The following is a 17,490-nucleotide window of genomic DNA, read 5'->3' on the forward strand; positions in this document are numbered from 1 at the left end:
CCTGCTGAAATTTCATCACACACACAATGGGGAACTTTTATAACATCTAAAATGCACATCATAAATACAGCAGAGCTTGACAAACATTATTTCACAATGTCCCTCTGAAAAATAAATTAGGAACAAACATCTTTACAGAAACTTCACAGTAATTCTGCATTACAGTCTAATAATATTATTAAACATGCAAGGATGCAGTTTAATTCCTGATTCACCCCCATACTCGCCAAATTATTTAGCACTGTTCTTGCAAACAGTGTACAGTAGGCTATACAACAATCCCCTTAGTAAAGGGAAGCACAGGGTTTCCTGCTGGTTAGGCTCAGACAGTGGAAACAATGCTATAAATTGCAACTGGAACACCAGCATCCTCACTGACAGACTGCTGTGCTCTGAAAGAGATGCAGCTGGCTGCTAATGGAGCTAGCTTGGGCAAATAGCAAGCGCTCACATCACCAAAAACATCAGAACAAATTTTAACTTGGCATTGCTTGGATAGACTGACCACATATGATCAATATAAGTGGTTATTTTGTTAACCAAGAAAATGTCAAAACCTAATAAAAATGGCATAATACCAGTCCTGCAGATGAAAATAATAACAGCTTTGAGCCTGGCTCTAAATCTCTGCCATCAGGTTCTCGCCCAGCTGTTGCTGCATAAGAGTAGACCTTTCCCCAGCTGTGGCCTGTTGCGTAACTGGGCTCCCTCAGTCCCTGTCTCACACAGCAGGGTGTATGGGAGTGACAGTACTCAGTTTCCACTGACAATGAATGGTCAGCTGTCACTAACCCAGGGATTTGTCTTATGTGCTTGGACTACTCAACAGCGCAGCTGTGCACTTTGGCCACAAGGGGGCTCACATACAGTCAACAGCCTTTCCAGCATTCACAATGGTTAGAATTCTTTAAAATATTCCTATATCCAAATTATGACATGGATCAGCACCAAAATCTAATCAATTGTTTTGTGGGCCACACCCCACCTCTGCAAAACATTTAATCAAAATCCATTGATTACCTTTTGAATTATGCTGTTTACAAACAAATCAACAAATGCCAGCAAAACATAACCCCTGCTCTTGACAGAGGTAATGACTTGTAAAGCTTTTTATAACTTACATTACTGCTTCTGGCAGCCTGCAAGCATATGTAAGATGCTTGTAAATAAAACAAATGTAAGACTTTAAGACCTCTGAAGACTTCTTTTTGAAAAAAATGAAAATGCTACTTCTTTAGGATTTTTTTCAGTAAATATGATTGTTTTTCTTTAGGTTTTTGATGTAATTGATGATTATAATTTAATAATTAATTGTGATACAACTTTTTATCAAATCTAATATTCTGTGCTGTGTTTTAGATCCACTTAACAGGAGTTTGTTGCATCAGTGTAACATTACCATAGAGCCACATCCTCTTGGCTTTCATTAGATTTTATCTCACAAACTAATGCCTGTGCATCTTGTGCAGTGGTTCTGTAAATAAAAGTGGAAGAGAGTTAGGGGCAGGGATGGGTTAGTAAAACTTACACACTATCAGAGGAATATGCAGCACAAACCGGCATGACGTAAAACCACAGTGACAGTGCAACACTTAGGAGCCATGAGAATAACAGGGTCCTTATTTTCATGTGTAAAGCAGAAAGACTTGTGCCATTTAGCACCTTTAAACATGAGTGTGATGTGAAATCAAAATTGATACATTTATAAACATGCATATTTACCTTAGAGTGGATTAACCATAGCTGTGACCTGCAACAAACCAACAGGCAGAGTAAGAAACGTGTTAGAGCAGTTTACTGAGAAGGGGCGACCACATACTGGAAAAGATCAGCAGGCAGGGATGTCAGTGCAATGTGGAAACAAGGTGCAACAACAATGTACAAATCAGTGTATCACTGCACAAGTTGTAGTTAAAGTGTGTTATTATGCCCATTAACACACACAGATGTGATGTTATGGTCGACTGATCGCACCTTAGAGTACACATCTACATCACTGCAGCAAGGTTAAAAGTTAAAGCTACTCTGCCTCATTTTTTTCCAGCCACTAAAGGGTATATTGAAACAAAAAACAACAGCATAACCCACTCCTGAGGAACTGCAGGTTCCCCAAGGTTGGGAGAACATTTTTTCCACACTGATACAAATGTCATACAGGAGATTTTAGATTTTCTGTGGCTCCAGTCTTTGCTGCTGGGTGCACAAGTCTAGTAAGTCAATTATAAGTCAAAGAAAACCAAATAGGAAAGTTGTGGAATGAGATTTTTTGTGTCCAAAAAGTGCTTTGCTAATCTAAATACATACAGAAATTGTGACATACAGTATATGATATACTGTACAGGAAAGTCTGTAGTTTGCATTATGTCCCATTGTACTTTATTTTGTCAAATCTTAGTTAATACATTTCACCAGGCATTCTGTTGTCTTCTCAAACATTCAGATGATTTACTATTGGTTGTACTTCAGTGTCTGCAGAGTGACAATACTGACAACAAGATCATAACAGGTTTATGTGAATCTCAGTGAAGCTTCACTACACAACAGTCATCATTGTACTGTGGAAGTAGAGCAAAATTTAAGTGTCCTTGTGAAGTTCAGTCTCTTCCCTTGTGTAAATGTTGAGAATAAACCTTGGTAATACTTCCTATTAAAATGTATCATGTATTCTGTTTAAGCCTTTCACATCTATGATGGGAGCATAATAGTCTACCTGCTGTTAAAATCCAGATCAGGGTGACATGAATGCATTTCATTGCTCCGTTATTGACTCTTTGATGTCGGGCTCAGTCATGTGAGACCTTGCTCCCCTGAGTCATGAAGAACACCCTGTGGAATTCCCCTTTTCATCTTGACAAAGACTTTCAGACAAGCAGTGAAAAACAATGTGGAGGAAAATGTGTGTGGCTATAAATGCATTCAAATGAAAAATGGATGGCTAGACAGTAGATTTTAATTAGGTTCAATTAATTAATTTGTCTTAGCAAATCGTTGGAAAGCTCTCACCGATTTAAGAAGCAAATTATTCTCTCTGACAAAATATGCAAGTTTTTCCATTACCAGATTTGGGTAACATATGTTCAGCCACGTTGACTTAAAGATGCTGGGTTGTCATAATTTAATTAACAGCTGTATTAATTAGCTGTATATTCTGCTGGTGACATCTATCTAACGTGCTGCTAGCTACATTGCTTTGAGTTCGTGTTGAAGCATCTCTCTGCACTGTAGCTCTGACAAAAGCCAGTGCAGAAGGTGCTGGAGGGAAGTTTGGTCTTTGAGCTCCCCATAGCAACAAGAGGCAGGAGGTTTCGAATCTTTAAATTCCCAGTTGGCAGAAAACAGCTTAAGGTGTTTATACAATGACTTACTAAAAACAGTGTTTTATGAAAAACATGAATGATTTGGGGCATACTGTCTGAATTAAATTTTTCTGTTTGGATTCAGAAGAAGAGTTTTGAGCACTCATTAGGCTCAGAGTTTTTTTCCCCAGATGTTGTTCCATATCATATGTAACACAAGTGTTAATTACATGGCCAAATATAAAGATGAATGTTAGAGACACTACAAATACTAAGAAATGCTAAAACTATTACAGTAAATGCTCAGAGGTTGTAAAATTCAAGTTTCTTCTTTGTGTTGCTGAAGCAGCTCTCACAGAGCAACATTTTACACTTGTCTACTAGGGGGTGACCATGACCATCGAAGGTGGCCTTTGCCTTGCTGAGCAAATGACTTTCAAAGATTTCAGCCAGCTGAGCCCAGCTCCAATGATCTGTACAAAATCCTCTCCAATGTGTTTTTATTGACCAAAATCAGGACATCAGAGTGAAACCTTGAACAAATAAAACTATTTTACTGCAAAGATTATAGGTCTTACAGATTTACTTTAATTACAGTCTGCTTCAAATGTTAGTTTGTCAATAAAGCCACTGTACACAGACATTTACAGGTGCAGCTGCTCACCAGCTGTATTGATCATGGTGCTGTAAATAACTCTGTCCTTGGTTTTTGAGACAAGTTTCAGAGAAAATTTGTCACGAAAAACAACAAGGCTATATATATATGTATACATACACACACAATTTTCATGGGGCCATGAAGAGACAGACAGGAAATAGGGGAGACAGAGAAGGAGACCTGCGACGAAGGTCAGCAGCCAGACTCAAACCACCGACATCACGCACACACTGTGCACCGCACCGTAACCATTCTGCTATCGGGACGCCCCATCACAGAAGTCTGAGAAGTATATAATAAAAGTGGAAGGGGAGCATAAAGCCCTCAGAACAGCCTGTGGATGTGAGGATTATTACTGAAGACATGTTTATTTTACTCGAGATGAGCTAAAGACCTTTTCAGCTAACAGGGATGGTTAGATAGTGTTCAAGGCTGATGAAAAGAAAAAAACTAATCAATAAACAGATGCACCATCCACACTGCTGGTGCAAACAGAATGTCATCCGCTCCCTCCCTGCTTCCTAAGCAAACTAAAATAAATGATTTGCCACCCTCACAATGCTGCCTGAGATAAATTTCTATATGAAAGCCTATATGCAGTTCCTGCTGTAGCAGAGACATCGCAGATATAAAAAATGCTCTTTTTGACATTTGTCTGGGGACTCAATAACATCCAGTTTACTCAGGATAATTCACAAACCTCGATGTGGGATATTACTTCTGAAAAGATTTGCTGCTGTTGAGATTTTCTAATGTAATTTTTTTTGTGCTGTGAGAGCCACAAATTAAATTCCTTTTGCAGCCATTGAATTTGGTTGGTAGCACAAGGCTCATTGGTCCAGCAGGCATTTCAAAAACTCAGCAAATATAACTAAATTTATCTGCATGGCTGGATAACACTAGCAAGTGTTTTTTAAATATTTGGATTTTTCATATTTTACTAGTTTTTCTGCACTTCTAAGACAATAATTTTTGAGAACTGTTAAATATCGCAGAACTCACACCGAACTACCTTACTCCGATTTTCATGAATGAAGAAAGCTGTATGGACACTGATCGGAGGTGCGGCGGCAACATATGGGACCTGGAAAAAACGCCACCGTGGAAAGCATATGGGCACCTTGGTGAGGTTATGACAGAGGGGAACTCGGACCTCACTCCCATCTATCCACCTGGCAAATCTTTGCTCCCTGGTCAACAAGATCGATGAAATTCTTCTCGTCAACAGGACTAACTAACTTTGCACGCTCTGGACTCCTTTGTGCTTCATGGAGATCTGGTTCATTGACTCGATCGCGGACAGCACAATAGAAGTACCGGGCTTCCAGGTGTGCAGAGTGGATCGTGTAAAGGAGCTGTCCGGGAAAACGAGATGAGGTGGAATCTGCTTCTACTTAAATGAAGGTTGGTGCACAGATGTCACAGTGCTACACATGACATGTACCACAGACCTAGTCTCTTGTTATCAACTGCAAACCCTTTTACTCTCCCCGTGAATTCAACAGTTTCATGCTAATGGGTGTGTACATAACACCGCAGGCCCACGCTAGCGCACTACAACTCCTGGCAGAACAGATAACTAGCCTGGAGCTAGAACATCCCGGCTCTCCACTCCTTGTTCTAGGGGACTTTAACAAAGCAAATCTCACCCACGAACTGCCAAAATACAGACAGCACGTCACCTGTCCTACCATGGACAAAGTCACACTGGACCACTGTTACACTACAATAAAAGACGCCTATCACTCTGTCCCCCGCGCAGCCCTCGGACTCTCTGATCACTGTATGGTCCATCTTATTCCAACCTACAGGCAGAAACTTAAAGCTGCGAAGCCTGTGGTCAAAAGGGTGAAGAGCTGGACTGAGGAGGCTAAGTCAGAGCTACAGGCCTGCTTTAACTGCACAGACTGGAGTGTATTTGAGACTGCAGCTACAGACCTGGATGAACTCACTGACACTGACATCTTGTATCAGTTTCTGTGAGGATATGTGTGTGCCCAAAAAGACCTTCTGCACATACAACAACAAGCACTGGTTTACAGCAAGACTCAAGCAGCTTTGTCATGCCAAAGAGGAGGCTTACAGGTGTGGGGACAGGACTCTGTACAGCCAGGCCAGGAACACACTGACAAGGGAGATCAGAGCAGCAAAGGGGAGCTACTCTGAAAAGCCAACGACCCCTCGTCTGTGTGGGGGAGCCTGAAAAGCATCACTGGCTATAGAAAACCATCCAAGGATGTGTGTGGCCCCTTTAAAAGACAAAAGATCAGAAAGGCACCAGGCCCAGATGGTGTGACCCCCTCGTGCCTGAAAGTGTGCGTTCATCAGCTGGCCCCCATCTTCACACTTATTTTCAACAGGCCACTGAGGCTGTGTGAAGTCCCCTCCTGGACGATGCAGTGAACATGGCACTGCATTACATCCTGCAACACCTTGACTCCCCAGGGACCTATGCACAGGCCCCCTTTGTGGACTTCAGTTCAGCGTTCAACACCATCACCCCGGACATCCTCTACTCCAAACTGACCCAGCTCATTGTGCCTGCCCCCACCTGTCAGTGGAGTACTAGCTTTCTGACAGACAGGGAGCAACAAGTGAGGCTGGGGAAAACCACATCCAGCACCCAGACAATAAGCACAGGTGTTTTCACTCTACACCAATGACTGCATCTCAAAGGACCCCTCTGTCAAGCTCCTAAAGTTTGCTGATGATACAACGGTCATTGGTCTCATCCGAGACGGTGACGAGTCAGCCTACAGACGGGAGGTTGAGCAGCTGGTCCTGTGGTGTAGTCGCAACAACCTGGAGCTGAACACGCTCAAAACAGTCGAGATGACAGTGGACTTCATCAAGAAGGCACAGCAGAGAATGTACTTCCTGCGCCAGCTCAGGAAGTTCGACCTGCCCCAGGAGCTGCTGATACAGTTCTACAGAGGAATCATCGAGTCTGTTCTCTGCACCTCCATCACTGTCTGGTTTGGCTCAGCAACCAAACAGGACAAGTACAGACTTCAGCGGACAGTCAGGACTGCAGAAAAGGTCACTGGTGTGAGCCTGCCCTCCATGGAAGACCTGTACACCTCACGGGTCAAAAGGAGGGAGGAGAGGATCACTGCTGACCCCTCACACCCTGGACACAGTCTGTTTGAACTCCTCCCCTCTGGACGGCGTTACACGTCACTGTGCACCAAGACAACCAGGCACAGGGACAGTTTCTCCCCCAGGCCATCTCTCTGATGAACACTTAACCCACGACAGTATGACTGGACAATAACCCTCAGTGCAATACCTGTAAATATACCTTGTACAGATTATACAGATTCGTACAGGTCTCTAGTTTTAGGTACTCTGTTTTTATTCCTTTTATTCCTATTGTCTAATTTCAGTGAGCATTCCTTTGTCTCTCTGCATTGTTTACTGTTTATACTGCTTATTTTGCATTGTTTGCACTGTTTGTTGCTTGTTAATACTACTTATTTTGTTATATTACACAGCCTTATGTTGGTTTACTGTTTACTTGCCCCTTGCATGGGGATATGTACATTGAGAGCCGATGTACCAGAGTCAAACTCCTCGTGTGTCCGACACACCTGGCCAATAAAGCTGATTCTGATTCTGAGGAACAATGTGTTTGCTTTTTGTTGGCCAAAAGGTTGTCAAATTTTTGTATATTAAGGATAACACTAGTTTAATCAGTCAACAAAATATACTTTTGTTAGGTTTGATTGATTATATAACATGACTTGCCCTAGGTTATTTTAATCTGCAAAGGAAAAAAAAAACACGACTGCAGTGCCCTTACTGATGACCATGATCTTAGTCATAGCCTGTTTAAATGTAACTTTAATAAAGGTGGTTGATCAAAAAATGTTGATATAAAACTACCCTCAACAGCTAAATGACCTTTCTTGTTCATTTGTAATGAGAACTGTGAAAATTGTTGGACAACTTCTTTTTTTTGTATGAACTATTCATTGGGTTTTTTACAAGGTGGTGTGTACCTACAGTGGGATTTTTCCATCTATAACAAAAATATTATCATGCAGTTTGCATGCATCATCCACAATCTGGAGCCATGGCAGCAAGAAAAATGTTGGCAGCCCTAACTTGTTCTCAAAATTTGAACAGTACCAGCACCCAAAAATGTGGGCTGGATGTAGCCACAAATAAAAATATCAGAAAAAAACATTAACTAAATGAAACATGTCAACCCTCAGAAATGACTGGTCTATTAACTTGCCTTGGGCCAGTCTCAGAAGTTTAATAAAAACTCTGCAAGTTTTATTAAAATTAAACTTGTGAGTAGCTGTTATGGCCTTTCAAAGATGAAAATATTAAAGTTTAATTTTGTGCCTCATCAGGCAAATCAGTTTAAAGTTCCATTAAATTACATTTTTAAATCAAATCAAATGATGGTATGTAAAGTGGAAGTGTTGCTCCCGGTGCTGAACTTGGTGAAAATCACTCAGTCAAGTTCTACAAGGATTTTAGCCAGTTTTAACACATTGTTTTGGTTCTCAAACTGCACCTAGAATGTGTGGTTGAGCTCCACTGGTTTTATGACGCAAACCACAGCGAGGTACACACTTCCCGGCACCAGAAGAAAGAGGGCCATGGTGAATAAGTGGCTGGTGGAGAACAGTGAGTGTCTAGCAGCTGGAAAGCCAGATGTACAGTAGAACCATAATGTTTTTCTAATCCTACTTTACTTGTCTTTGCATCTTAGCCTGATCAAAGCTTTATCACAGCTTTATCAGGTCAGAAAACTGAATTCTTTTCCCATCTGTGATGTGTAATGCTTGGGAAGGCACTAACAGATGATGCTGTGCTGTCGATAGGAGGACGAGATCAGAAAACATGCTCTGTTTCTACTGGATTCTTAAATAGGTACTGGGTACTAGTTATTTTTTCTTCTTCTAGTGTTCAAATTCTGAACAGGTAAAAATGCATTGCTCATGAAAAATCTTATATAGCTCATTTGTAGAGACCTGGACACAACTTACTGTTCAGTTTACCATAATATTCTATTCTCAGAGCTACTGTATGTATAATGTCCACTGTAGGAGCAGAATTAAAAATCTCATTTCCAGACCTGACCAGGAGACTGAGCCCATGCCCAGTGCAACAATCTATCATTGCTCCAGGGTTTCCCACCCCTTTCATACTGTAAATTATATTACAAAGGCACTACAGACCTTAAGTGTAAGATATATTCAAATCTTGCGACCTTATCAGCAGGCTAAAATTATGAGAGCAGATTAAAGACCAAGATTTGCTCTCCTAATAATACATGAAACAATTATTCTCAACATTCTTTGGTGCCGTACGCATGAAAATCTTTCTTTTAACCAATCCTTGGTGCCAAAATTTTCAAATTTTTTGTTTTATAATCTTACCCATACTAACAGTTATATTAACATATTCCTGACCATGCTCTGGATGAAACTCATAACGCCTTTCAAGATCAGAGCAGTGGTATTCATGTACTGGGAACACAGTCATTAAAACATCCACCTGATTTATGCATCCCAAGCCCAGGAGTCAAGTACGTACAGTCTACTGCACATGTATATTTTATAAAAAGACAACCTTTCATCACCATGACTTCTGTTTCAGTGTTCTCAAGGCAGCTCAGTTAATAGGTATTTACTGAAGAAAACTATGTTCTCACCCACAGAACTGTTCCAGTTGTGGGCCTTAACCAGCCGCCGCTATCAGAAGGTCTGCCTTAAATACACAAACCCGCTGTGAGAGAGGGAGGCAGTCTAGATGGCTGCATCAACTTAAACACTGCAAATCTGTGTTACTGTAAAGATTTAAGGACCAGAGTGGAAGTAAACTGCCAATAAATTTGCTAGATGGAAGGGTTTTAGAGAAACCGCTGAGTAAATGTTGCAAGAAGTCAGTCTTAACATTATAGCATTGATATTATTTGTCATTCACACAACTGGTGATTTCATCTAAGGTGCCAACTTCTTACCTTTGTCTATATCACATCGCTATAAAAGGAAGAGCTTCTAATTTTGGACTGTCAGAAACACTAGGCAATTTGAAGAGATTGCTCATCACTCCGGCAAATAACGTCATGTTTTTTCATTATTTTTTGACAGTTTATAAACCAAACAATTAACGGGAAATAAATTTTTTTATAAAATTAATCATTTGCTAAACTGGTTTCATGTAGCTCTTTGCAGACATGCACCAAATGTAATGGCAGTTTCACAATCTCATGTCTGAATAACTGCCAGAGACACTTTAACCTAAATGGCACTGCAAATGTACTAATGGCAGTGGTGGAAAGTAACTGAAGTACTGTACCTTAAGTACAATTTTGAGGTATCTGTACTTTGAGTATTTTCATTTTCGGTTAACTCATACTTTGAATTCACTACATCTTAGAGGCAAATATTATACTTTTTATTCCACTACATTTGTTTTTTGCCTTTACTTATCTAGTTATGTTTCAGAACCAGATTAATACACAAAATGCAGTACAAGACCTCTTTGATCTATGGCGGAAAATTCACAAGTTAATCTAATCCAAATTAAATTCCTATAGAGCAAGCTAGTTAAAACTAGCCTCCCCTTTACCAGTTGCAACATTAAATGTGATGTGCATCAGTAACTATAATCTAATAATATGATATAGAGGAATGTGAATTGTGCCATTTAGTACTTTAGGTATGTTTTGATGCCAATACGTTTGTGCTGCAGGACTTTTACTTGTAACTGAATATTTTTACACTGTAGTATTGCTACTTTTACTTCTCCATCGCTGACTAATGGAAAGGCTGCAGCAGCAAATATGAAAAACTAAATTAATCAAGTTTCTAACGATAAAGGATGTTGTGTTCTGTACAGGTTAAAAAGCCCCTACCTTTATAATGAATGAATATGAATGATTTTGTGGTTGGCAAGTTCTTTCAGCTTTCAGGACTGGCATGAACAAACACGTCCTGCTTGTCTAAGAGTGTAAACTCTATGCACATTGTTATATCCTCTTCTCTGATGAGCTTATGAATCTAAGCTGAAAACATTCACCACAGTCTATTCCCACTGTTCCCTTGTCATGCTCCCCCCTTCTCGCTGCAGCCCTACATTGGAGACTCTATACTCTGGGGTGAAATAAGGGTCTCCTGTGAGTGACAATGACCAAAGACCCTTAATTTGCAAGCTGCTGAAATGTCCAAGCCACGTTAAGATAGTGTGAAGAGTTCTGCCTCAGTGAATGAAGCCCCACAGAGAGCCTTTTATTTATGCCTTGCCCTACTTCTAGCACAAGAGCTCGTTAAATAAGATCTTGTGTTAAAGCTGGAAATAGAAAGAAAAGTGTTTGTGTGTGGGATGGGGGGCAATAATTGTGTATTTAGCCACGTAAATCTTATTGCCATTGAGAGTTCTGGGAAATGGCTGTAGACTGTGTGAATGACGGATGTTCCCCGATACTTCTGAAAACTCTTACTAATGTGCATGATGAATGTGTTAAGCTTCACCCACACTATCACTTTATGCCTCTAAAGGCAAACGTTGCTGTTCATAAGGACAGAAAATAAAGAAAAACAGGATCCAGACTGTCTTTGGACTCCAAAGACTGCAGATTTACTCCCCGAGCAGCTGACTTCTTCAAAACATGTCCCCAGCTGACTGCAACCTCTCGCATATTTTAAAAACCCAACATGTTTAGTGGAGGCGATAATGAGTCTAATATGAGGTTTCAGTCTGTTAAATAAGAAATTCATACTTCCTCTTTGACACTATCACCTGGAAAACTCAGAATTATAGTGGAACAGTATTCCAAGATGTAATCCCAGTTAATTTGTTGTTGATGATGGAGAAATGAATTTTTAAATATAGTCACAAGCAAAGTATAGTTTATACTGAGTGCAATGGGCACTAAACAGTAACCAAGGTCTGCATACAACCAGTAAATTACTGCACTGAAACAAAGCCAGTGAACAACCTAATGATCTGTGCTGTGATCAGTAGAAAGATCCTTTAACACCCAGTGAACAGCAGCAAAAGTCAAGAGAGATAGTGAAGGGGAAACATTCAACGCTTGTCTCCCTCAGTCAGCACTTTGATCCCTACACTGTCAGCACAGCTGGTGAACCGGCCGTACAGTATTCACAACCCAGAGGTTAAATACAGTGGAGAGTGCAGAAGAATTAATGCAAACAAATCTGTAAATGTTCAACAACTTTCAGTTTTACTGATGAAGAACTGAACAAGGGGTCAGTTAAATTATAAAATTCATGCTATACGTACAACCAAAAAAAGATTTTGTATTTCCATAAGTGAGGTAAAACTATGGAATAATTTAAGTGCGGACATAAAAAATAGTAATAGAATTGATGAGTTTAAACATAAATATAAAGGTATGTGTCAATCAAGATATATGCAAGAACAGGATTAACGATTAACTAGATGGAACATTGTGGGTGTGGTGTATGAATGTTAGCACTCTGTAATAATTCTTTAGTATATTACTTGTGTGGTGTAGAAGTGAATCATTTACTGCTTGCAAACCAATGATGGTAAGATGATGTCATGGGGTAGGACTGGATAAGTCTGACTTCTTCCTACTCCATTCAAGCATGTACTAGGTATAAGCAAATTGATATTGGATTATGTGTAAAATTATGTGTGTTGTCATATCAACTGTTTTTACATGCTCGAAAGAATAAATCAAATCAAATCAAATCAATGGCCCCGGCTGTCTGTGACTGCAGCTGCTGCTGCCAATTCCGCTCTTCAGTGTTCTCCCTTGGTAACATGCAATTTAAAAAATGGAAAATGAAGCCCACAACAAGTCAGCACATATTTTTATGCACTGCCATGTTTGCGTTACTGCTGAGAATGAGTATGACCGTGTTGTTAGCACACTGACAACTTTACACCCGTTTGTGTTTCCTCTGCAGTTGGGAGGATGTGGTATACTGGGGGTGGGGGTCTGGCTCTCTGTGACCCAGGGAAACTTTGCCACCCTATCATCATCTCTTCCCTCCCTGTCGGCTGCTAACTTGCTCATTGCTGTGGGGACCATCATCATGGTGATTGGCTGTTTGGGCTGCGTGGGAGCTGTGAAAGAGAGTCGTCCGCTACTGCTGACGGTGAGTTTTCTGTCAGGATGGTTTTTGATGTTTGTACTGACTTTAAACAAAATGCTGTGTTCACCAATGTTATTGACATGATAATCTCAATCTCTTTAGTAAAAGTAAAATCATATTTGAAAACAGCCCTTCTCTGGGCAAGAATGAATTACTAACTGGGCAAAGCTAGCAGCTGTCCAGGGGGCCCAAACCCCCAGGTGCCCTAAAAGTCCCAAGTTTACTTCAGATCATTTCTCTCCAGATAATTTGATTAATCACACATTTCTCAGAAATTTGATGCCCTCCGTCCTCTATCTGGTGGCCCTGGTCTTGTGTCAAAATAAGATATGAACTAGTTTTTGTTGAGCTCATTTGTTGCAAAATTGTGTTTTATAAAATTACTTTAATTTTGGGTCAAGTAATTATGAAGCAAAGGTAAGGTAGCATTATTATATCGTAAAAATAAGTCAGTCATTTTTAATGTCTGACAGTTACAGTATTGTGCTTTAATAATTGATTTTTAAAAATCTATTAAATGTCCAAACGGACACATTTGAACTGCCTGTTTTGTATGAACAGCAGTCAACAACACCAACACATTACTCTCATGCACCTGTATAATTAGCAAATATTCACATTTGAGAAGCTGGAACAAGTGAATTTTTGACACTGCCTAATAATCATTTAAACGGTTAAGCAGTTGTCAGAATTGCTGCCATTAAATTTTCTTTCAGTGAACTAATTAAATTGGTTTCTGGTTGTCAAGAGAAATAAAGACACTGTCATACATAGTGGGGGTCAGTGGGAGCCCAACAACAAATCTTTATCCCAAGGACCCAACAAGATGTTATTCTAGTCTTCTACTTCTTCTTCATAAGTAACAGCAGGTTCCAGTCATGAGTAGAGCCAAGGGGGTGGCGCCAGCCGCCTCCAGAATTTGATTGGCCACCCTTGGTGCCACCTGTCAGAGTTAAAATGAGATGATTGTCAGTATTAATGAATGAAAAATGAAAATGACAAATTGTTGCCTTAAATACAACAAATATTTTTCTGGTGCTTTATAGCTGACATTGGTCAAATTTGTTTTATTTTCTAAGATGCATTCTGCATTTATTTCTCTGATTGGGTTCCAGTGGAGTACTTGGCCTGATTCACCTCAGTGGGTGGGTGGGGGTAACATGGCCATGTCCCCGGCTGAGAGTAAATGAGGAGCCAAAGTTAGCTAAAGAAAGCACTGTGCATGCCATTTTTACACAAAATAAACAATGTGATTCTTAATAAGGTTTATAGGGTTATTTCATAAAACTAGAATTTTTTTTTTGTATTTCAGCTACATGCATGATAGTGTCAGAATATTAGGAACACTTCTGAATATAATGTAGCCCAGTTGAACACCACCATAGCAGGAGTGAGCAGTTATGAGCTCCATGGGAATGAGTCTTACGGTCGATCATTAGCATGATCCATGACATTTTCCCCACAGTGACCACACCAGTTCCTGCACCGTGTCAGTTTAATGAGACTGGGTGAATTATGCCTTCTTTAATGAGTGACAGAGCTGCCTGTTCATTGTGGAGGTTAGTAAAGACTTTTCTCCCCTCAAATGTCAGCGGTAATTAGTAAAGGACACAGTGAATTGAAACACTGATGTGAGATATTTGAGGAATAAGTGTTTGGCTGTGGTAAAATTATTTCCTTTTGCATAACTTGTAATTTGTTCACCAAACAGAGTTAGTAGCGCAGTTTTTTCTGCTTTTGCAATTCTGTCATCTGGATGTCTTCAAAGACATTTTTAGATTTAAGCATGAAAAACTTCATGCAAACATCTATAAGGACACAGCCACTCATTTCTGTACATCAGCTCTGGCCTTGATGTTCGTCTGTGGTATTGCTGCGGCCTTTGGACAAAGTTACTCACAAATGGGGCCTTAAAGTTTGTGAAAACCTATTTTCTCACTCATCATCCTCTTTGAGTGATGAAAATACTGTTTCTGCCAGAATTTAAAAAGATGTAAGGTGTCCATGGTCTTGGAAATAAAAGTCCTGTTCATTTTCTGAAGAGACAATAAGGCGACTACTGGTGCCCCTCCAAGGCGCAGATGTACAGAAAATGAAATTCTCTCACGTAAATGGGTGAATTTAAAAGAGGAACAATAATTTTTCACACACATAGTGTGAAATGGATTTTTCAGTTTAAATTTAGCTCGTGTGTCTTTACTTGGATTTGAAAGTTTAGTCAAATTCTCCCACCTATCTTGAACTGTGATGAAACGGCAAGTCTCCAAGGTCTGTTTCATAAAAAAAAAAGAACTGGGATTACCTGTAGCCCCAGTGTATGCCTTTCACATGTTCTGGTTATGTAAGCAGACCTGATGACCAAAGCAATGCTCTAAATTTATTTCTCTGCAATGGCAGTAAACACATAGGCCCTCCACTTTTTGATTTAAAGCCAAGTCTTTCAAAAGCGTGTGAAAAGGAAATCATGAGCCTAATGCACCTGTCATGACATCAAATCAGATTTTAAAGCAAAATACAATACCTGTCCTTTTAAGTTGAAATACAGTAAGAGCCAACTATAAAAAGCAAATGTCTCCAAAAATTCAATTTTCATCAGGGCATTAGGTAATTAAGGTCGTGCATCACATCAGTGAGTTTGGGCAGTCAATACTAGTACAAGTGAAAGGGCTCAGTGGAGATATGATGGGTCTGTGACGTAGTCTGTCCACAAATTCATCAGAAAGGTGAAATCAGTGTGGTGGAAATGGAAGCAGATTGTTTACGCTGAGCAGCTTGACATGGGTCTGAGATATAGACCCTGTGAAAATAACTAAGCCCACAGCATGAAATCTCCACAGCTATCACCTCAGAGACCTCCCTCCATATACAGGCAAGGCTGCAACATCCCAAAAGGTATTGATTTGCTGTGTACCTGACATGACTGCTTCAGTCGTACCAGTCTGTCAACACACAAAGAGCCACTGGAGCTTTTCCTCTGTGTGAAAATTACAGCAGGATGAACACGCAAGAATCAGTCCTTCTTCCTGGACTTTGATTTTATTTCCCATCCTGACGCCCTGCTGAAGAAGATAGTCTCTGCTAAACAAAGATGTCAGCACAAGTCATCACAAACCCCAAAGTGTGTTGTATAACGTGCATAATCTGCATTTGGTGGCCAGTAAAAGTTACTTTACATGTCATGTATTTAAAGGTAGAGTAAATAAATCCCAACTCTCGATACTAGATACTAATTGGAACTGTGCTGTGAACTATTGAACGCTACTGCAGTAAAACACGCTGCAGCCATGAAAACATTTATCCCTATTCTGGTCTTTAAGAAGCAGTGTCCTGCAGGTTTTTATTTCACCCAGAAGGCATCTGTTTGATACAGACCAGCAGTGGTTCATTACAACAAAAACTGCAGAGGAAGAAAAACCTGCAAGACACTGGCCCACCATGACTGTGACTGAGAGGCCATAAAGGACTGCTTTACTGATTTTTATCTCCGTTGTGATAGACTGCCATGATTATATACACTATTACATGTGACACCGCTATTTGTGGATCACAGGCTTGCACAGAGAGAGCACAGGCAAGAAAAATACTGTACAGTTTTACTGGTTTAAAATTGTTTTCTGGTAATGAATATAATAAGTAGTCTTGGTGCTAAAAATTTATATTTCTTGCTATTGCTGTGCAGTGTAGTGGAATAAAAAAAAAAAAAAATCGTTTATTGAAAGGCAGAGTGCGCTTTGATAGAAGTGTGCCGATACAGCACAGTGTGGCTCAATAGGTTTTAATATCAGTATCATAGGCCAAATTATGGCCTGTTACAAAAAAATAAATAAAATTAAAAAAAAATTTAAAAGTTTGAGTCCTCGTCTCCAACTTCCAAGTCTGAATGCAGTCAACGCTCAAGTTTGAGTCATCAGTCCAAGCCAAGTTACAAGCCCTGAAAATCTGGACTCGAGTACTACAACGCTGGACATACACTGTGCACATTAACTTCATATACACAAATTATTTTATTCAAACCATTTTTAATACCACTTTATGAAATGTCAATGTTAAAGCAATGGGGAAAAGGGAATTACCACCCAAACCTTCAGATCTTTATGGAGGTTTTATAGTGGATATCAACCCAATGTGCAGCTTCAGTGTTTTGGATCACTCGTCGCTGTCCAAACCCCAGGTAGCTGTTTGCACTACCCACTAGTCACCAAACAGCAGACAGATGCAGTAAGTGACCAGATGGTAAACAGAGCATTTAGCTGTAAAGGGGGTATTTACTAAAGGTTTTGCTGCTCATTTTTTTGGCGCTAAACAGTGAAACAGTGCATTTACATTTATTAACCTCTAGAGTCCCTGCGTCCTCATATGAGGACCGCACAGCTTGGGTTTCCAAAGCTCAGGACTCTAGAGGTTAAGGCGTCGGGGGGAGTTTACAGTA

General features: G+C 40.1%; 1 protein-coding gene and 1 long non-coding RNA gene across 5 annotated transcripts in view; one reads left to right on the forward strand and one right to left on the reverse strand.

Annotated features, from left to right (window-relative positions):
- Positions 1-17,490, forward strand: part of tspan4a (tetraspanin 4a) — a 120,247-nt gene that overhangs the window by 61,938 nt on the left and 40,819 nt on the right. For all 4 annotated transcript variants that reach the window (XM_020608806.1, XM_020608807.1, XM_020608804.1 and 1 more), the window contains one exon: positions 12,873-13,064. In XM_020608806.1, coding sequence (XP_020464462.1) covers positions 12,873-13,064 — 192 coding nt within the window. The remainder of the gene's footprint in view (positions 1-12,872; positions 13,065-17,490) is intronic.
- The window catches only part of LOC109965072 (uncharacterized), a 16,526-nt gene continuing 12,646 nt past the window's right edge, over positions 13,611-17,490 (reverse strand). The window contains exon 3 of the long non-coding RNA XR_002275586.1: positions 13,611-14,004. This is a non-coding gene — a long non-coding RNA (uncharacterized LOC109965072). The remainder of the gene's footprint in view (positions 14,005-17,490) is intronic.

This window comes from Monopterus albus, unplaced genomic scaffold (genome assembly GCF_001952655.1).
Source record: "Monopterus albus unplaced genomic scaffold, M_albus_1.0 scaffold95.1, whole genome shotgun sequence".
Taxonomy (NCBI): Eukaryota; Metazoa; Chordata; class Actinopteri; order Synbranchiformes; family Synbranchidae; genus Monopterus; species Monopterus albus.